This window comes from Cololabis saira, chromosome 13, assembly GCF_033807715.1.
Source record: "Cololabis saira isolate AMF1-May2022 chromosome 13, fColSai1.1, whole genome shotgun sequence".
In the NCBI taxonomy this organism is placed as follows: Eukaryota; Metazoa; Chordata; class Actinopteri; order Beloniformes; family Belonidae; genus Cololabis; species Cololabis saira.
Genome location: NC_084599.1, coordinates 13,257,619 through 13,278,822, shown reverse-complemented (window position 1 = coordinate 13,278,822; position 21,204 = coordinate 13,257,619). Strand labels below are relative to the sequence as shown.

The following is a 21,204-nucleotide window of genomic DNA, read 5'->3' as shown; positions in this document are numbered from 1 at the left end:
TCAGAGTAGGAGTAAAGTTGGCCATCCTGGTCTAATAACCAAACATATATTATTATCAAACAATGCCTAAAGAACAGAAACTTATATGTGTAAAGAATACAGCCATTGTTCCTTGTATGGACTTTATGGGGACAAAAGTTATGTTTGTAGATAAGAGCTCAAGCCAGTAACGTTTGCCGATGGAAAGAAGCCAATTCAATTTTGTCAATATTATATTTGCATTGCAGAATTTAAGTTAAGACAGTTAAGACCATATAAGGAAGAAAAACACAACGTGAATAAGGTTTAATATTGAAGTTGGACACCTGAGAAATCACTTGATTCAATTCATTTTAAATGTTCAATGTGGCAAAGTCCAAAACATTCAGAGCACCTTCACTGTAATCATTAATCTAAACAGACTTTGACAGTAAAACTGTCTCTGATAAACATCTCCACTAATTTAATTTTCCTCTTGATTTTTCAACAATGGGATTTTTTAACCCAGATGTTTGGAATAGAGTCAACATTACATTCTTTTATAACCAATAAATCACATTTCTTTAAATTCAGACGGAGACCTGAAGCCCATGTAAATAGTTCTATAACATTAACGGCTACAGGAACTTGAGAGGTGTCCCTTAAGAAGAAAGTTGTCATCAGCCAGCTGATGAATAGTGATCTCTGTCACCCATAACGATGCATTGCAAATCACTTGACTAAGTACATGAGGGCTGGGCTGCCAGTAAGAATAAACAGGGTGATGTAGGACAATGCCGAGTTCTAGTGGCTGATGGTATTTTTGTGATGATGACGTTCAAGATGGGACATTTTCAGACTAATGTTTGCAAGAATCCTGTATTCACAAGTTAGAAATACTAGATGTATTTACACTTTAATCAGATTGGAGTCCTTTGTTTGGATCCAGTTAGTGTGTTCTGTGTACAGTATGTGTTACATTTATCTCGTGCCTGCGACATTGAAGCACAACACTGTTGATGATTTGTTCGACTCCTGCACATGCAGTTTCCTTTTACAAACACAAACCTGCAGGGAAAAAACCTGCTGAAAAAAAGAAGAAAAAAAAAGACACTCAGTTTCAGCAATCTTCAAGTTTTTATTTGTTTACAAAGTTAAGATTGCAATTTCATATAGTCCTTCCTTTAATGAGTAGAAAACCTTTTTAAAGAATTAGTCAAAAGGCACAAATTTTACAATATATACATTTGGATCTAAATTATAAATATATAGAAAAAAAAGTATAACCCAGAATAAAAGTGCTGAACACATTTTGTTTTTACAGAAAAAATAGGCTTTGTTTAAAAATACGTACAATCAGTAGCATGTTTTTTGTTTCATTTTTTTTGTTAGCAATAAATTATTTGAGTGATAACATTTAGAATAATATGCAAATGGTGGAGAAAAAAGAAAGATGGTTACAGTATACGCAGAACAATCCATAAAGAACAGGGACAAGCTTGCACTGTTCAATCATAACCAACACGAGAACAGTAACTGGATTATGCATTCTTAGTGCAAAATGATAATGATTAAAGGCCTAACTACACAAATAAAAGATTATTTAAAAGAAAAAGGCTTTTTTTCCTTGAAAAAAAAAAAAAAAAAAAAAAAAGCTGTCCAAATCCCTCCAATTCATAAAGCTTTACTTTTGTGGCAAACACTAAACAAGGGCCAAACTTTCGCTGACTGACAACTCGGAATGTGCCTTATGAGGAATATTTAAAACAAAATAAATGAACGCATGAGGAGGACTTTCTGTAATAACATGATCAATTTGAGCGAGCCAGTCCGATCCTGAACTGAACCATCTGTTACAGAGAGGGAGAGGTCAGATCAATTGCACATGACAGAAAACATGGATGTTAATCGACTCGATCAATCTGTCAGGGTTTATGTGAGTCAAAAGGTCCAACAGCTGCAACACAAAAACCCCAAGAAATCCACAAAAAAAAAAAAAAAGTTTCCTTAAAAGAAACAGCCTTTGATCTTTGCCCTAAGACGGCATAAACATTTAAAATCACTGACATTTTCACAAGGACACAACAAACCCATCACATTAAGTCTAAAATATAAATACAGCAAGGGTCACAGCACAGTTAAGAAAAAACTAAACAAAAAAAAAAACAAAAACAGACCATGTATTCATTAGTTTCACCACTATGAAAAGGGGAAATGATATATTTCTGCTAACGCCCCAATGTTACACCTCTTGTGGATTTCTTCCTGAGATTGATAAAGGTATCCTTTTTTTTTTTTTATTGTGAACCAGTAACTTCAGGGGTGTTGTGAATACTTTGGTATCTCTGCAAACTGAAGCTGGAGAAACGACTACTTGATAAGAGTGAGACTGAAGAGCAGAATAAATCCAGACGCTGTACAGCAGTACAGAACAGTGCAATCTTATTTGGTGGCAGGTTATAATAGAATTTGTTTTTATAGCAATCTTGAAAACGAGTAACTTCCCTGACCAAACATGTCGTTAACTATCATAATAAGCAAGATAACGTATCTAAAATCTAAATATCCCTTAAATATAAATAACAATAACTTTTATAATAACGATGAGTAAAACGTCATGAACGCATTGCATTCATCCTATCAAAATGTACTTTACAAAGGTTGTATGTATTTCAGAATGAAGCACAACAGAAAAATGATTCATACCATGCACAAATAACCACAAAGCATTGCCTGTTGAACGTAAACATTGCTTAGGCATTTATGATTAAAAACTGGTGTATTATATGGTTTTATTGCTTTTTCGATCAAGTGAACCTCTGGTATTTTGTCACGACTACAGCGCATAATTTTCACACAAAGCCTGCCCGCTCTCACAAGTTTTAACATATCAACTATCATACAATGTTCGTGGATTTTAACGAATGAAATGGAGTTTTTCTTTTTTCTAACATGGTTGTTGAACTCCGCTGGAACCCAGCATGAAAGAAAACACAATCAATTAGTAAAAATGACAGGGTTTTCAACATGAAATTCTCTCTTATTCATTGGTATTAAAACTAATTTTGAAATCAACATTGGTCAAAATGACTCATAAAAACAAGGTTCCTGAGGACTTCCAGATCCAAAGAGGAATTGCATTACAAATATGCTATTTTTTAGCTTTAAAAATGGTTTAAAAAGAAAAGTGTGTGTGTGTGTGTGTGTGTGTGTGTGTGGGGAGGGGGTTGTAGATGATCATTTGTATCATCCATCATGCTTGCTTGCTTCTAACAAATTATCTGGGGGAAACTAGGAAAGGAAACAAGACACAGAAGAGGTTTCCTACACCTGCAGAAATCAAGAGGAGGGGATGTAGAGGAAACTCTGACCAACGTGGGGCAGCAAAGACTGGTGGAGAGGAGGAGGTGTTCTTTCTATCGTTACAGAAATTGTTGAAGAGGATGGACAAGCTGGTGGCTCTAGCGAGGACGTGAGGAGACTCCTGTGAGCGTAGTGTTATGCGTTTCACACACGTGGTGATTTAATAGTCTGGTTTCCACTGACGGCTTCCAGGCCGTTTGAGCAGACTGTAATGAAGCTTTACAACAGTCTGTTGTCACATTACCGTGAAGGAGTGTGGATGTAACCCAGCTGTTCAACTGTTTACTGTGTGGCTTTTCACACCCCTCCCAGCCTTAACCAGACAATCATGTGTGATTTCATCTGAGTTACTGCGATACTCCAGACCACCAACTCCCCGGGCTTTCTCGTCTCCTTGTATCGTCTTGCATCTTAAAGGGATGTTGAAGCTGAGCTGTGTGAGGTTCCTCTGGGTAGTTAGTGTCTTGCAGACACAGCACTCTCAGTTTTAGATAAGATAATCCTTTATTATTACTACACAGAGACGCGTTCAATTAAACTGGAGAATTTGATGATTTAAACTAACAGCGACTCGGAGGGAGGGTAGAAAGGGGATTTTTATTTTTAGGTAAAACAATTCAAACTTCATAAATATGATAGTTGTTCCAGCGATGGCCTTCTTGTGGAGTTTTGCATCACAACAGTCTGTTTGCGATGAAGTCCGTGAATCTTTTGTGGTAAAGAAAATTGAAAAAGTGATACTGTGTACATATATTTAACACAGCGTTCGCTTGAACCACTATGACATTGGCCACGGTTACATGATGTTTTTTAATTCTGAATTAAATAATTCCGAATTAAACTATTTTCCTTTGAGTTTAAATGGAAATAGTAATTCTGAATTGAAGTTTACATGGAAAACACGTTTGATCGGCTTTATCTAATTCTGCTTCTGATTGGATAGGGGGACCGGAAGTTACGTCTACTGGAAGAAAAACAAACTTAGCCGCTACAACTTTGAAAAGCTCGCAATTGTTATATTTCCTGCCATCTGTTCTTTTAATTATTTCCAGGTCCTCCAAGCTATTTATTAAATAAATCGTGTCTGCTCTTGACCACCGTTTACTGCGTGCTGCCATCTTGAAACAATGGCTGCGTCCGAAATTCCATCCTTCCACCTAATGAGTAGCAAAAATAGTATGTGAGAAACATTAGTACGTATATAATAGTATGCGCTATCCGTACTCATTCTGGAGAAATGTATTAGTGTGGATTGATGGACACTAGCTAAGCAGAAACTTCCCACAATGCAATGCAGTGGTGTTTGGTTGCTAAGTGATACGTATATGTCATAAGTATAATAATATTATTATATAATATTAATATTATAATATTTGTATATGATAATATTCTATAATGTCCTCTTGTTTGGGCCAGGATAAACGGAAAAGAGTGGAGCAGCTACTGGTACCATGGTAACAACTCCCCCTCCCAACGGCAGGAAGTGCCGTGTGAGTAGTACGTCCGAATTAATGCGTACTACTGATATTTACTCAAAAGTTTGCTGAACTAAAGTATACTTTTTGAGTATATACTGTTTAATATGGCATTTCGGACGCACCGATTGTTTTGAAAACAAGCCCAGCGCGGGATTATAAGGGAACGAGCAGCGCAGAAAGACCGGAATTAATTTAAAGTGGAATGAGTGTAAACATGATCGCGGAATTATTCTATTCAGATTTAAAATTGGACTAAACCTGCCACTTACTTTGGAATTAAGTTTAATTCGGAATGGCCATTTTCATTCGGAATTAGGTGTTTACATGGTAACTTCTACTCATTTTAAATCGGATTTAATTTTAATTCTGAATTAAAGAGGAATTAAACTTCCCATGTAAACGCACTCATTATAAAGTCTGAGTTTTAGATGGCGAGAACTTGCTCCTCTCTGGTTCTGACTTAAAGCAGCTGATAGTTTTGGTGAATCTGTCCCTGATTCTCCCAACAGAGAGTACTGTGACTGCTGTCTACAGCAGGTAAGACTCTAAACACCCAAAAGAGCTTCATACAACTCACTTAAAAAACACATATATCCCTTTGAATCTACAAGCGCCACACGTCAACCCTTACAAAGCAATTTCCTAATCAGGATGAGTTCAGTTTTTTCTGGTTTGATCTTAAAAGCAGCCACACAGACAGTCAGACAAGCAGACTCCGTCTAGATGGAGGCGTCGTCCTGAAACACCACAATGGTGGAACATAAAAAACCACTGAGGGGGCTCAAAGTTAAAAACAAATACACCATATTAAATTAAAGTTTCAAATCAATGCTAAAAAGTATAAATCTATACATTAGGCTACATGGATTTAAAAGACTGCATTCATAGGTTTCTCCAAAGGCACTGTTTGCAACAGCAGACTGCTCCTCCTCTCCCTTTTTTCCTCACACTAGTGTTCATACAAGCAGGGAGAGAACCGAGAGGGAGCATGTAGAGGAAAACTGACAACTGAGGCATTTCATGGCTAATCAGCTAAAAGATTTCACGTGGTTTTTTTTTTATACGTCTCCTTTCAATTCAACACTATCTTCTGTTTCATTCAAACCAAGCCTTGCATACATGAGCTTTTTTTTTTCTTTTTCTCTTTTTTTGTCCTAGTCAAGACAAACAGTCACAAACGGCGAAGTAACAGTAAAAGGAAAGTTTAAAGGTGTGGCTTTACCGAGTGAAAGGCATTTAGAGCTTCCAGCAACTTCATCAATCATACCTCGTAAAAATCAGCAGCTGATTTTCACTTCGTAAAAATCTGAGGTTGAGCTTGTGTTTGGACAGCTCGTGTTATTCGATATAATACAGTTATCACTTTTTTTTTTTTGTTTCTTTGTTTTACTTCCTTTTTAAAAGTTTTAACAGCTGCCTTTTACTATGGAGGACACACTTTGGTGCAGAAGTCTGATATTGATCGAGCCCGCCATCACCTCAACAGCCACAAGCCGGCAAACGCTACAGGTGGACATAGAGAAGGGTGAGCCCGGCGAGGGACAGGCAGTGACTTGACTATAAGCCCTGAGGGGAGAGGGAATAGGTTTAAGGGTGCAATTATAGACAGCAGCAAACAAGATGCAATCTACTATCAAAGAAAAAAACTAAACAAAACAAAAACCCAAAGACAGACACAGTCCAGACGAGCTATTGTTTTTTTTTAAGCTCTTAGTCATTTTGTCGGTAATGAATGACAGATTTGCGATCTAGTCCACATTGTAGCATGCTGTTAAGAGCCTCACGGACGTCTAGAGTGTCGGAGCTGCTGTGGCCGTTGGTTAAAGAGTCTGACGGTGGGAGGAGGAAGGGAGAAGGAAGCAGGGAGGAGGAGGAGGAGGAAGAGGTAGAGGATGGGTTGTGGAAGAGAGAAACGGGGTTGTTTGACCCAGATGAGATGGAGGATGTAGATGAGGAGCAGGTGGAGGCAGAAGATGAAGGGCTGGCTGTCTGTGTGGGCATTTGGGGAGACGGGTCGGGCAAGCCAAATAAATCTAGCAGGTCGTGGTGGTGGTTAGTACTCAAGAGGTTCTGCTGCTGCTGGAGCAGTAGCGGCTGCTGGGTTTGTGCAGCCTGCTGGGGGTTGGGTGCACTCGAGGAGATGAGAGCCTCCAGATTGAAGTCCTCTGTGAATGCTGCAGAGTTGGCTGACAGACTGTCCAGATTCAGTCCACCCTCTGAGCTTTTAGGAGAGGGGGATGGGGAGCTCATGGTCAGGTCCAAGATCTCATCAAGAGGATTCTTGGAAGACAAGTTTGAAGATAGCGTGGTCTGATGGAGTGGGAGAGCTGGGTTCTTCGGTTGTTGGAAAGAGGATAAGAAAGACTGCGGGAAAAACTGGGAGAAATTGATACCAACGGTGTTGTTCATGCTGGAGGAGGTGGAGTTGTTGGGCCAGCTGTTGTGGGGCCTTTGCTGGGTTTGGCTGGGATTTCTTTGTAAGGGCAACAATGGAAAATTGTGGGAGGGCTGCTGAAAAGTGGACTGGGTTTGGGGCTGCACTCCTGGGAGGTGAGAGACGATCCCAGTTTGAGTCCTTTGTAGAGCGCTTTGGTTCAGGTTCTGGCTGTGGATGTGGTTCGGAATGAGGGACTGGTTAAACACGGGTCTCTGACTGACCAGATTTGCCAGGAGATGTTTGTGCTGCTCCTCTTTACGCATTTTCTCCTGCTGCTGCATGCGGTCCTTTCGCCTCTTCTTCACCTCCTCGTCCATTTGCAGCAGCTCGTCACGCACGCGGGCCACACAGTTCTCTGGGATCTTGATGCCTGGAGGAGATTAGGGGGGTTAATGTGATAGACTCAAACACCTTTCCAAATGTGACCATTTCAAACCCATGTTTTTCATTCATAAAATGTAATATAAATATAATACGATATATTTATTTTTTCAAAGCGTTCATAATTTCCATGTTTGCAGATTATTGTAAAATAATCAAATGAATAATTATAAAAACACATTTTTAGCTTCGATTTTATGTTCAAATGTTCGTTTATGTTCAAAAAGCTTAAATATTCTGACTTTGTACTTTCAGAATCAGAATCAGAATCAGAAAAGGGTTTATTGCCAAGTTTTCACACGAGGAATTTGTTTTGGGGATTGGTGCAACACAATACAAATATAAAAACAAATATATAAGAGATAAAATAAAATGAAATGTATAAACAATAAAAAGTATAAACAGTAAAATAAAATGTAGACCAGAAATGTACAAAATTAGGTTTTAAAGTGCCGGGTGAGTCTGTACAAAAGTGACTTAGGAACTTAGGATAGGTAAAAAGTATAGACAGAAATGTACAATGTACAACTTTCAATATAAATGTTATATTTACGAAACCTCAGAAGAGATAAAACAACAAAAGTGAGAAAAAACCCCCACATTTCTCACATTAGCACTGAGACTGCATCGCTTTTTATCAACAGAACAAATCATTCAAATCACATTCACATGTTAAACTCTGGGCCTAGGCCTGAAAGATGTTCTGGAAAGCTACACAGAGTAAAATGTGTGGTTAAGTGTGAACCAGTTGAAGCGGTGGATGTACTAACCAACTTGTTTGTTATGCTGCTTAGTTTTAAGGCGGACAATCTGTAGGATGCTGGAGCTGGTGATGTCGGACACCACGTCGGAGACCCGCTTCCACACCCGCAGCAAAGCTCCACACAGCATGTGGTACTGTCGCAGACGCATGCCCATGAAACACTCCTGACCTTCTTCAATTTTCTTACACTTTCCATTCCTGAAGGGAAGACAGATAAGAAATGGACACAGAAGTTAAGCATTCATCAAACAATTTTTTTAGTTAAAAAAAAAAAAAAAAAAAACACCTCCGCTCCTCCGGGACATTGTAAATAAGGGGAGATATGCCTTGGACTGGAATATTCCCACTAGGTGATCTGTGAGCATATAATGTGCCTATCTACTGTTACCACCTGTCTCTAGACCCCCCCCTCGCATTTTTGTTTTGTTTTGTTCTAAATTAGTCTAATTATTTAACTTACATATTTATACATTTATCTTTTTGTCCTACTGTTGGTTTTATCAATGTCATTAATTTAGGAATTTTGAAGTTTAATTATGTATGTTATTTATTTGTTTATCTGTTTTTATTTTCATTAACTTTGTCCACTCTGTTGTTCTATGTACTGTATTATTTTAATTATTATTATTTTTATGATTTTAATATACTTCTACTGTACATAGGTGGTAGTTGACACAGTATGCGGATAGATGACTGAGGCGGTAGCTGGGGAGGCGGTAGGACTGGAGGAGTGTATCTGGGGGGTGTGGGGATGCAGGGTTTTTATTTACTTATTTATTAGTTTCTTATCTTTTTTTTTGACTATCCTACCTTGAGTAATTTTATTTTGGATGGTGGTATGTTTTCCTTCCTGTTTTGATACCTTTGTGATTGCAGAGAGCACTTGTTTGTTGTTCAATGTCTGTTTTATTTTGATCAAATCAATAAAAATCTATTTAAAAAAAAAAAAAAAAAAAAAAAACTATATTCTTTTTGTTTTGTGCAAACCCTCTTGCAGATTACTGGTCATCTGCTCATGAGGGCACGTGCAATGGTTAGAGGAAATTTACTCATGACCAGTTCTCAGTTGATCCACAAATCCTCAGGAATTGCATTTGACCTTAAAGGCACCCAGACCGAATGCAAGTACAAGTACAAGCCTGATTGAAAGCTTGAGTCAGTAATCCTGATGGATGCTGAGGATTTCTACTTACCAATTTGCGTGACTACACTTCTTGAAAGAGAAGGTGAACTGGTTCTCCCAGTTGTCCCTAGCTTCCTCGGCGCTCACCTGGAAAAATGTACACACATCATTTTCAGCTGAGACCTCGTCCCACCCATCATTCAAGTCATGTGCAAATACAGAAACAGACTGGGAGAGATTTCAGCTAACAGTAAGCCTATACTATGGCCTTTTCTCATCTCTGACCATTGATTTTGGGTCAAAGAAATAAAATAAGACCACCGTGTATTTGATGGTCTTGAAGTAAATGTTCATTTATCATCACTTTGTCCTTCACGCTGGAAGGGTAACAGAATTAATTTTAATAAACAGGATTAAAAATAAACTTGTCCAACTCACAACTTTCAGTTTTGATTAGTCCGAGACGTCGCTACACGGTTGAGCCATGGTGTACCTTGAACATTACTACACTCAACTATCCACAAGGGGGCAGCAGACTCATTTATTTAAACAGCAATCTGACAATGTCTGACTTTGGCTTTTGCCAAATCCTGTTTAAAAATGCTTCTTTATGTCAAAAAACACTAATAGTAGCCAAATTACTGAGTTCCTACCTTCCGGTAACGTTGCAGCAGGTTGTCGAGGCTCTCAGGGTGGGCTTGTTTGCCAATATTGGGTTTGTAGACAACAAAGTTCTTCCCTCTTCCTTGCTCAGCTAGCAGCACACAGGGGTTGTTACCTCGCAGCTTTGGGGAGGAGAGAGTTTTTATTTCAGGGATGCAGAAAACATATTCTGTGACTGTGCTTTAGTACATCTTCTACATAAAGAATTAGAAAATCAAGCCTTCATTGTGTTAACTCACCTTCTGGGAAAAATAGAATCCCTCTTCAGGACCTGAGAGACTCTGTGACCTTTTATAGGCCTCGTCCCAGGGCATACCCCTGTCCACGCTGATCTGTAATGCAGAAGTGTGCAGTGACAACGGGAACCAAATAACCACACACAACTGGTTGCCTTTCTCTTGGTTGAAACTCAAGTGCGATATAAGATATACCTAAAAAAATTAAGTTAGGGACGTTTGTATCTGTCTGACAGGCTTTTATACGTGTACTTTTTGTGTTATTTTGTGACAAAAACATTGTTGCCCACTGAGTCTTATAAAAAAAAACCAAAACAAAACATACAAATCCACTTTCACAAACTATTTAGCAAGAGCACTATGCACCAGGTGAATGGGATTGAAGCCACACTCATCATGTACCCAGCATTATATCTACTTAAGCGGTCCTCTGCAGGATTCCCCTTGACAGCGAACTTTGAAATGTCAAGTGTAGGTGAGCCTACAGCTGGCAGTTAAAGCAAAAGACACCGGTAATTATCCTGTTCGTACCTCCAACTAGTATCAACCTCACCTCCACAGCTCGGAGCTGCGGAGGTGAGGAACTATAATCATAGTCTCACTGCCAGCAAAGTGACATCAATCAAAACACATGCATCATGGCTACAGTATGTGAGTTACATACAGGAGGAACAGATTTCCTTTTCCTTAAACTATATGTAGTCTGAGTGTTCAAGGAAACTGACGAAGGGGCTGTTTTTCTGTGAGAAGATGGTTTAGCTGTAAATGAACACGGCTTACAACGGTTGGACTTACAAAACGTCTACCAGTTTTAATTCAAAAGACTGCACAAGATTAGCATATTTGTTGACAGACTCTGTCTAAAGCTTTCTTAGGAAGTACAACTAAGTGTTTATTCTCTTTTAAAAATTCCACGGATCAAGATTTGAGGTTTTTCAGCAGATAAATGCCTCCCTTTATCCCTGTTCCTCTTTTGTTGGCCCTCCCCCCACCATGATCATCAGTATTTCTCTCTCTTATGTCTGATCTACTTCAGAACAAAGGTTTGACATGACAGGTTACCTCGTGTTAAAGAACCATTGTGTCCACAATAACTGTATTCACCCAGTTGATGTTTCATTACAGACAACATTTCATGAACATTACAATACATTTAAAATGGAGCTTATATGGTTCGTACCTTGTAAAGAACAACCTGTCCATCCTGGGGGTTTCCAGGTGTCAAGAATGTTTCTTGCTTTTCCTCATAAATCTCATCGTTACCTGGGGCAAGATCTGTTAGGGACATAAAAGAACAAATGCAAGATGAGTAAGAACCATATGCAAAGTAGCAAAAACAATCTTCCTGGAATTTCAAATGCACTCTTTTGGGTGGATTTGAAAGTTCGTCTTTCGCATTGCAAAAGTGAGGAACTATTGCTACACAAACACATCTGATGCCCCTGATTGATGTTAATTGTGAAAGACCATTTAGTTAATCATTTAACTCTTGGCTATTGGAGCTGGATTGTACTTGAAGTTAGTACAATATAATAAATAAAAACCACATCTTTTTGCATTATACTTGATCATCATACCTAAGATTCCCATGTCGTATTTGCCCTCCTTCTTGTCCTTCTCAATCAGGTAGTCAAAGTTATCAGTGAAGTACTGGAAGAGATAGTTCTGCTTGTGGACCTCCAGACCCAGGATGCGATTCAGGAACTTGGTGATGCTGCAGTCTGGGATAAAGTGACAAACAATGTTCTACTGAAAGCTGGACAAAGTTGAGTTTATTATTGAAGCAGGTTGGCATGAAGCCCTCCAGCATGTTTCGTTGGTACTATACCTTTCTCAGTGCTGATACCAAAACGAGGCTCCTTACAAAAGATGCCCACATCCATCATTCCATGTTTCATATCTAGAAATAAAGGTAAGCAAAGTTGTTTCATCCTATTAAAGACAGAAACTCGTTAACTGGATAGTTTCGCTTTATTTACGGCCAAAGGTCAAACATACCTCTAAAGAACATGGCATCTCCCCCGGGATATCCCTTGGGAGGGGGCACCTTGTTGTCGATGTGGCCAAGAATAGCTTTAGTGATTTTATCTAGAGCCTTGGTACCATACTGTAAAAAACCAGAAAAGGGATTCTGTCACAAGGCTTGCACATCAAGTAACTGATAACCTAAATAAATAAACATCAGAAAATACACAGATTTGACATTACTTTCAGAGCTTCAAGACTTTGCCCACCTTGTTCTCAAAATTGTACTTGCTCAGGTCTCTGGATTCAGTGGCTCTTCGGTCCCCATGAGTTAATGCACCCTGCAAAGTGGATCAGTAAGAGTATTAGGTTCACAGCATCATTACACTAATACTGCTAAACACAAATACACAGGTGTTGTTCAAGTGAAATGGACAGACTGTATAAACCAATCTGGCTCCAGCGTTTAGCCTCTGAGAGCAGTTCTTTTACTAAAGAGGAAAAGCATCCTCATCCAGCCGACAACATTTCAACCTAGTTTCTTAAGGATATTTTCATCCATCTGTTTTCTTTTAACACATAACAATTAAACACATTTCACGTAACAAATAAGCTCTTATCTTAAGTAGATTTTTTGTTTTGGGAATCAATTAAATTAGGCCTAAGTCTTCATCTGTAATTATTATAAATTGTACTAATTGTCAAAATTAGGTCAGATGCACAATTTTGACTCGAAATGTGAAAGAAGATTTAGACAAGTTGACAGTAGCCAGCTGCAGATTCGGCTGCCCGACCCCTGGAAAAAGGGGGAGACACCAAAACAAGGATATGCCTTAGCCAAAAGTGACTTCACTGCTGATCCGGAGCCATCTGGTTAAAAAGATATTCAGCTGTTAAGTCGAAGTGCCTGTGTCTGTGTGCACTTGTGTTGTATCAAGTAAGCAGGCGAATAAGATGTGACCTATTCTTGAAGCATGTTTACCACACGTGGCTGGCAAATGCAGGACCGACTTCCTGGAACCACCATCCCCCTTGCACCCTCCTTGCCTTTTTCCCAAAACAACTGTCATGCTGTGTCACTATGGAAATAAATGACTGCTAGTGCAGAAATGCATTGATAATGATGGAAAATAACTCAAGCCTTATAAATCATCCAGACAAGCTCTTTTTCCTTGTTTGCTCAGTTTTCTGTTATTGAGACGGATAGGGGGAAAGACCCAGAACATCTTGAGGTTTTTGGAGAAAGTTTAAAGGAGGCAATAAGAGAGCTGGGGAATATCCCACGAACAGGGAGGACAGAGGGTGAAGGAGCAGATGGTCGTGTCACTAACAACCCAGACGATTACAATCTATAAACACAAAACAGTTTTGCAGTGGAACAACTCTCCTACGTCCATAAGCCAACAAGACGTTAAATCTACAAAACAATGGCAAACCCAAAACCCACACACACAAATCTAGCCAGTTACTATATTTACCAGGCTCTCCAGTCTTTTAGCCACAATGGAGGCAAAACGTCTCTCCCCAGCCAATTCTGAGATGAGGAAGATGTACTCTGGAGCTGTCACCTGATTGGACCGATGAGTTCGACCTGAAAAGACAAGCGAAAAATGAGGCAATAAGTACAATTAATCATCATTAAAGATGAAGACTGCAGCCTGATTTCATTAATTGCCAAAGCAAAAAAATCTACTCGAGAGCTTTTTTATAGTGTGAAATGTGTTGAACTGTTATATGTTAAAAGGAAGCAGATATATGAAAATATTCTTGCCAAACAAGGTTGAAATTACACAGTAGGAGAGGATTTTCCAGAATTCAAGGTGTGAATACAAGAATACAAGGTTTCACATCTCTTTATCTCTACATTATTCTGCTTTCAAAAGCTCTGGTCTCAACTTTGCTCCAGTAGTTTGAGGTTACGCAAATTTAATAAAAACAAAGAACTACAAAGATTTATACATATAAAATAATTTATTTTCAAACCATAACACAGATCTCCTGCCTTAGTGAGAGAAAATACTCTTCCTCTAAATTTTTATGTCCTTACTGCCCTTAAACCCTTAAATCCTGCGTGTCACAGGCAAATTTGTACTGGGCAGTAAATTATAGACAGCTGACATAATACACCGTCAGCCACATCTGTCAGTCAGTTACATCATTCAACCCACATGTCAGCGAGGACCATTAGAGGTCTGTTTGACATTTGACGCTAAAATATCCAGTATCAATTACAGACGCTTTAAAGGTCAAAGATTTTTTCTACCAAGTTTCCCAGTTCCACATAGTTTTTTTAATTAAAAGAAAAATCCAGTTAATTTCAAACAATTTACACTCTGCTACCTTGCAAAGTTGTGGGCTTACCGAACTGCTGGATGGCTCTGTCTGCACTCCAGGGCAGCTCTAGGGTCATGTGGACCCTGCGTCTCTGGTTTTTCACTCGCTTGTCTGCCTGCAGGGAAATCCCAGAGCTGGCTGCCTCTGATATGATGGCCACCAACTGCAAGAAGAAAGTTGAGATATAAATAGAGATGTTTTACTGACGTTAACTGCAGCAAATAGTCCTGAAAACATCAGTTATGCTCAGCAATATCTATATTGATATCCAACTTTTTTAGCTGACCTTCTCTCCACCCATGAAGCGGTCCTTCTCCCTGATGTTGATGTTGTCAATTGTATGACCTTGCTCAGCCCGTGACTCATAACGGACGCTGCCGTCTGGGCGTCGGACCACGCGACCTTTACGTCCAGTCATCTGTAAGAACAAAAAGATGATGTCACAAAGGCTAATGGTTTCTGAAACTCACTAGAAATTGAGCATGTTAGATGCCAGAAAGAGTATTAATCAAGTCTAAAGCTCATACCTCAGAGACTTTATCTGGTCCTCCAAACTTATCAATGAGTACGTCCAAGGTATTGAGAGGTAGTTCTTTTCCCAGTACTGATATTTTGTTGAGGAGGTCCTGCTTCATCTCCTCTATCTTGGCTGTGAGCACAAAGCAGAGGAGCACATTAATCGTGTAACCTATACAGGTCAAGTTTGAAAAAAAAAAAATAAGAGTCCATGCAACTACTGTTGCGTAGTGGGTGGAAAACTACCTGACTGGACACTTGTTTGGTTCACAAAGATGACATCGTCATTGTCGAGCAGGGAATCTGGAGAAGAGTTTGAGTCTGTGTCCATGCCGTCAGAATCACTACTGCTGTCGTCGCTGATGTTGATCACTCCACTGCTGTCCACTGTGGGCTTAGCTATCTTGGTCTGACGACCTCGAGGCTTTCCTGATTGGTTGAAACAACATGATGTTGGGGTTGTTGGGCACCGAATACACAGTATACAAGCATGATACACTAATTGATACGTTAGACTACATAAAAATGTCTGAAATGTACAATAAAAGTTTTCCATCTGATATGAAAACTGTGGTATGATTTGACAATATTGCTGACTTACGTTTTCTCTTATTCCCTGGAGCCTTCTCTCGCCTCTGTTTCTCTGAAGGGAAATGTTTTGTTACGAGAGACTGGAATACTCCCCTAGAACAAAGAAGAGGACAAAGAGAGGGAAACTTTGACTCTGACACAAAAGTAATCGAGACAACACAGTGCCGTTGTACCAGTAAGACACCCTGCATTCCTTATTTAGCCTCATTATAGTTGTCAGGTGTTGACAGCCAGATGAACACGTTTGCTGTCTATCTATTATACTCGGACTCTCAGCGACGCCTGCTGCAAAATGCTCAGGGTTAAATAAGTTCAGGGTACGTAGCACTTCCTTTTTTCTCATTTTCATGAATGAGTCATTTGTTATTAAATAGCTACAAATAAAAGGGTTGCTGGGGTTGAATAAGGACAAGCTCAAGCTTCGTGGCCCTTATTCTCACTGAGTGCAAGGTATGTGGTGGAGACCCTTAAGACTGGCAAGTTATTTATCAAAATAAAATACCAGACACCCAGAAATAATGATCTTCTACCTCTCACAATTAAACTTAAAAACTGTGTCAAAGTGATCAGAAAGCTATCAAAAAGTAAAACACCAAACCTTTCTGTTTACCTGAAAATGTGGTCATGTATCTATTTACATAGGAACTAATTGAAGAGCTGATAAATGACTGTTTCACTCACTCAGCTGCAGAAACAAATCTGTCAAGATGGCCATCATTCTCATCCAAGACCTCTCTGGTGCGTGATTCTCCAGTAGACTGCAGCCCGATAACAATGCACTGTGGTGGAAGAACAGAAACACAAGTGACATAAACAACACATGCATGTTACTAGTTTGTTGCCAATTAAATGTTGGTAAAACTGAACTATGATCTGCTGTTCTTAACATATAACTTGCCAAATTTGGCCAAATTGGGCTTGCAACTGAAACCAGCCATATTTGCTTCCTGTAACCCTTTTTTCTTTGTATGTCTAGATTTAGGAAGTTTATTTGAAAGTTTTTATATTTCCTTTTTCTTTTTTTAGTGGTAAGTGGTACATTTGTTTATTGCGTTAGATTTACTCTTCCTGAACTATTTTGATATCTCCGAAATGTCAAACGTCTCCTTACATTCCCAGTTTAGAATGACGTAATTCCCTTTTTACCCAATACCAGCCTGTGGATGTCACATGAACGTATAAAGAACTTGAGCATTTCTGTGGATTTTTGTCTTACAACATGCAAGACAGACACATTTGTGATACAGGGTGTGTTGTGCTGACCTTTCCAGCCGCCAGCTCTTTTTGGGCCAGCTCCACCAGGGAGCGAACCTTGGCAGCGATGCAGAGATATTTGAAGAAGCGCTGGTGAGATGACCAGAACTGCCCCCACAAAGACTTCCTGCTGACCAGGCCCAGCTCGTCAGCTGCTTGCATGAACACTCGCAATGCATGAGCCCACTAGACACAGAATCCAGATGTCATTTTTAGTTTCTTAAGTGAAATCTAGAGTAGATAAAAGTTATAGACAACCATCTTCTTGTCTTTTATGAAAGGTGCGCTACTCACCAATTGGGCAGCTTTGTTATAGACCCGCTTAAAGTCATCGTCCAGCCCAATCTCCTCTATGCGGAAGGACACCCCTGAGAAACTCAGCTGTCTGGCGATGTACATCCCACTCACTTTCATGTCCATGGCAACAATCTCCATGGCCCCAACACCTCTGGAAAAAAACACCAATTGAAGGCATGTATTCGCACGATAACTTCTCTGAGACGCCTGAGTGAATGTCATTCTACAAACCTCTTTTCAATGGCATGCAGGAAGTCCTCAAAGGTTCTGAAGGGTGTACCCTCTCCCCATATTCCCAGGCGGCTCATATAGATCATGTTCTTTGGCTCAGAGGCACCTGAAGAGATGACAGAAATGCATACTTAAATATCTTCTATTGTATTACCTTATTCATATAAGGTATTTTTTATTTGCGTTAAAGCCTACCTGTGGCACTGGCGTACACCACTCTGGCCCGTGGCAACTTGCTTTGCAGGTCCAGCACCGCCTTTCCCATCTTTGTAGATGTGGCATTCTTGGCTTTGTGGCATTCATCAAAAATAATCTACAGTGTTATGAGGTCAAGGTCAAACGATAAAACTGCTGGATTCACTGTATCAATGCAGCATAACACTGAACCGTATACTGAGCGATTATAGCCCCTTTTAAATTAGCAGGTACCCCGCATTTAACACTCGTAGCTAGCGTGTCACCTGTCCTTTTTACATTAACTGACACCGGCAGGCAACTCAAGCTGGTCAATAACTCCCCCCTGAGGGTACTCTTGATAGCGGGTTAGGACTAATGTTAACAGAACTGGCGTGGGGTGGCGGGTCGAGGGTGGGATTTGTTCACAAGAAAGGATGTTCGCTAGCTCCTCACCCTCAGAGCCGTGGATGTGATAAATCAGCATAATACAGAACCATAATCTGTGACTGGCTACTAAAATGACAGACTGAGGCTTTGCAAACAAAACACAGGTAATTAATAAAATGAGGAACTTCAGGAAGAAGCTCTTTCCATTCAATTAACACAACCGTAATATTGGCAGAGGGAGACTGCTGGTCATATTTGTGCTACACCATTTGGGCAAAGTCGCCACATAAATCCTGTTTTTATTCAGCATGGATCTGCCACCCTGTCGTTCTCCAGCTCTTTTTGATGAACTGACAAAGAGAGGCCAGTCAAACAGACACCAGGCCATCATGTAAATGTAGTTCCACTCGATAATGACACCTGAGTCATCGTTCCTCCCATTGACAGCTTCAGGCAATAACCTGTGTTAAACACGCATTCATCATCCGGGGATTATAGCCAGGTCAAACCTAAACACCTTATTTGAGCTGAATGGACATTAAAAGTAAAGGATACGACTCCATCAAAATCCGGCTTGCACCAATCCAGGATTTGTTTAATTCTGGTCCGATGCTGCCCTCCCGCCTGGCTCTCTCCAATCAACGCAGAGTAGGTTGCAAAAAGAACTCCTTCTGAGGTAGCTGTGTCTCCATACTTTATCTATCATCACATCAAACATATTCAAAGGTTCAACATGTGGTTCAGAAGGCCATATATAACCCAAGAACAAGCCTCATTTGATCATCTCACAACAGTTACTCCTAATGGACCTACCTTATTTAAGGCATGCACGGGAATAATCGGTGCATCTATGTCTTTGAGATCTCGCTCTGCATCAACTTTCAGGTCATTGGATATGCTGAACCTGAGGGCAAGAACAGGAAAAACAGGAATTCAGTCCCATTTCACTCAACCAAGCTTCTATTTGTTCACGTAATCTGTCATTCAATATGTCTACAGCTAGTTCTTCTGCCTCTCTTACCAGAGTGCTTTCTTTCTCCCTTTTAGGTAGTTTTCTAGAATGATTCCTGCCACTGTGCGTCCCTTTCCGACACCTGCCCCATCTCCGATCAGAAATCCTGCCCTCTGATGGTTCTGAAGGATTACTTCATGTTGCTGAGAGTACAAAAGAAACAAATTAATAAACAGAAAATTGTTTTACAATTGAAATGGATGACGGTTCAAAAAGCTTGTTTTTATTTCTACTGTGCGTTTGCTCACCTGGCAGGCATAGATGATAGCTTCCAGCTGCAGCGCAGACAGCAGGCCGCTGCTAATAGTTGGCTCGGGGATAGACAGAGTGTATGTGACGTCAGGTGGAGGGACGCTGGATAGTGTGTTAGTTTCCACCACTATGTCAGGATGAGAAATTCCTATTGTAGCTGAACATAAGAAAAAAAAAGTTTTCAAAACATGATATTAAAATCCACAAGTTACTGAGGGAAAAAAAAGAAGTTGAATCAATTAGGTAAAAAGTCAGTCTAGTGACGTACATTTAGAGGGTCTGTACTCAGCGTATGTGTCAGCATGTCCAAGTTCCTCTGTCTCCTCCACCTCAACATCTTCTTCCTCTTCTGGTGGTGGTTGGGTTCTTTGAGTCTGAAAACACCGCAACAACCTTTATGATGTAATTCACATTATTTACAAGTGGATTTGAAAGTTACAGTCATGCGTAATGTTAGCACCCCCTCTATTAATCCTATATTCTTGTTTTTTTTAAAAAGTAAATGGATAGTACAAACCATCTGATCATAGCACTTGGTATGAACAACAACATATACTGTTATTCACTGAATCAGTGTTGATTTAACAAATATGAATACAAAAAGAAAGCCCTCACGTAGGCAATACTAACTACCCTCCTGATTCAGTAGCTTGTAGATCCAATTTTAGCAGCAATGATTTAAGGTAGTAGTCATATTCTCTTTGACTTTATCAGTGTCTAATATTGCTGTGGAGGAATTTTTTCCATTGTAACATTGCGTTGGTTAATTAAGGTTATATCTGCTTATTATTAAGACTGCCTATGATCAGATGATTTTTATTGTTTTTACACATACACAATCAAAAAAAGGATTAAAAGAACGGGTACAAACCTTTGCATGAATTATTAGTCGAGTTTCAAAACAACACAAGACACTGATTAATACATAACACCACAAGTTATAAAAGAATGAATGAAAGGGCTGAAATATGTAAGTGGTGTACTGTAGGCAAGGATGTACTGCTTATTGAGGGGAAATGCAGATGATCCCTCTTTGACAGATGTACTAATATTACTACAGATTTGCTGGTATTACATAAAAACACAGACAAAACATGATATAAATGTTTCTTAATTACAGATGAAGTTAACGTATATAATTACTTTTAACATCTGTCGGGTCACGGACTTGGTGAACCGAGAATGCATGTTAGATTTTCACCTACGAATTAAATTTCATGTACTGCTGTTCAAAATATTGATCTTCATATTAGAGAAACTTATGTTTCAGTCTACAACAATATTGTTTCCCTGCAAACACAAATTAGATGTGAAACAAAACCTGGATTCTGCTTGTATTATTGAAACTTGATATTGAATAGGCTCATCTGAGAGCTAGGTTTCATTCTGACTGGAGATCAGACTGGAGAGGTTGGTGTGGCTACCTGGAATCCTCCTAAAGGTGGAGTGCTGATAATAGCAGTTATATCATCCAAACTGGCCAAGCCTTGAAACCTGCTGGTGCCATTCTGCTGTCAACAAAGCAAAAAATAAAGAAATACAAACTCAAATAAACACCAGTGCATTATGAAATTAAAAAAAGATGAAAAAATAAGGATAATCACAGCATGTGTTTGTCTTCACATGTGTGTGGGAATTTCATAGATGTCTTAAAGCGCAGCAATCAACAAAATGTAATTTGTTCGTCAGTGAAAAGACAGAAACAGAAGGCAGATAAAGCTGTGTGTGTCTGCGAATCAAACTGGATGAAATGAGGACAGAATGAAAAGGAAAACATAAAAGGCTT

At 39.5% G+C, this 21,204-nt stretch overlaps 1 protein-coding gene across 4 annotated transcripts in view; it reads right to left on the bottom strand.

Annotated features, from left to right (window-relative positions):
• Positions 1-1,125: 1,125 nt before the first annotated feature.
• Positions 1,126-21,204, bottom strand: part of sbno2b (strawberry notch homolog 2b) — a 78,390-nt gene continuing 58,311 nt past the window's right edge. For 2 of the 4 annotated variants that reach the window (XM_061737754.1, XM_061737757.1), the window contains 27 exons: positions 20,843-20,929; positions 19,687-19,792; positions 19,415-19,575; positions 19,176-19,309; positions 18,968-19,058; positions 18,710-18,853; positions 17,786-17,903; positions 17,591-17,696; positions 17,357-17,510; positions 17,072-17,248; positions 16,490-16,587; positions 15,819-15,901; positions 15,464-15,646; positions 15,229-15,350; positions 14,988-15,119; positions 14,729-14,864; positions 13,846-13,958; positions 12,637-12,708; positions 12,401-12,509; positions 12,231-12,302; positions 11,980-12,123; positions 11,583-11,677; positions 10,406-10,498; positions 10,157-10,288; positions 9,574-9,650; positions 8,388-8,578; positions 1,126-7,606 (listed from right to left, as the gene is read on the bottom strand). In XM_061737754.1, the coding sequence (XP_061593738.1) occupies positions 6,510-7,606; positions 8,388-8,578; positions 9,574-9,650; positions 10,157-10,288; positions 10,406-10,498; positions 11,583-11,677; positions 11,980-12,123; positions 12,231-12,302; positions 12,401-12,509; positions 12,637-12,708; positions 13,846-13,958; positions 14,729-14,864; positions 14,988-15,119; positions 15,229-15,350; positions 15,464-15,646; positions 15,819-15,901; positions 16,490-16,587; positions 17,072-17,248; positions 17,357-17,510; positions 17,591-17,696; positions 17,786-17,903; positions 18,710-18,853; positions 18,968-19,058; positions 19,176-19,309; positions 19,415-19,575; positions 19,687-19,792; positions 20,843-20,929 (4,227 nt within the window). In that variant the 3' untranslated portion in view covers positions 1,126-6,509. The remainder of the gene's footprint in view (positions 7,607-8,387; positions 8,579-9,573; positions 9,651-10,156; positions 10,289-10,405; positions 10,499-11,582; positions 11,678-11,979; positions 12,124-12,230; positions 12,303-12,400; positions 12,510-12,636; positions 12,709-13,845; positions 13,959-14,728; positions 14,865-14,987; positions 15,120-15,228; positions 15,351-15,463; positions 15,647-15,818; positions 15,902-16,489; positions 16,588-17,071; positions 17,249-17,356; positions 17,511-17,590; positions 17,697-17,785; positions 17,904-18,709; positions 18,854-18,967; positions 19,059-19,175; positions 19,310-19,414; positions 19,576-19,686; positions 19,793-20,842; positions 20,930-21,204) is intronic. The other 2 variants (XM_061737755.1, XM_061737756.1) reach the window with 2 other exon arrangements.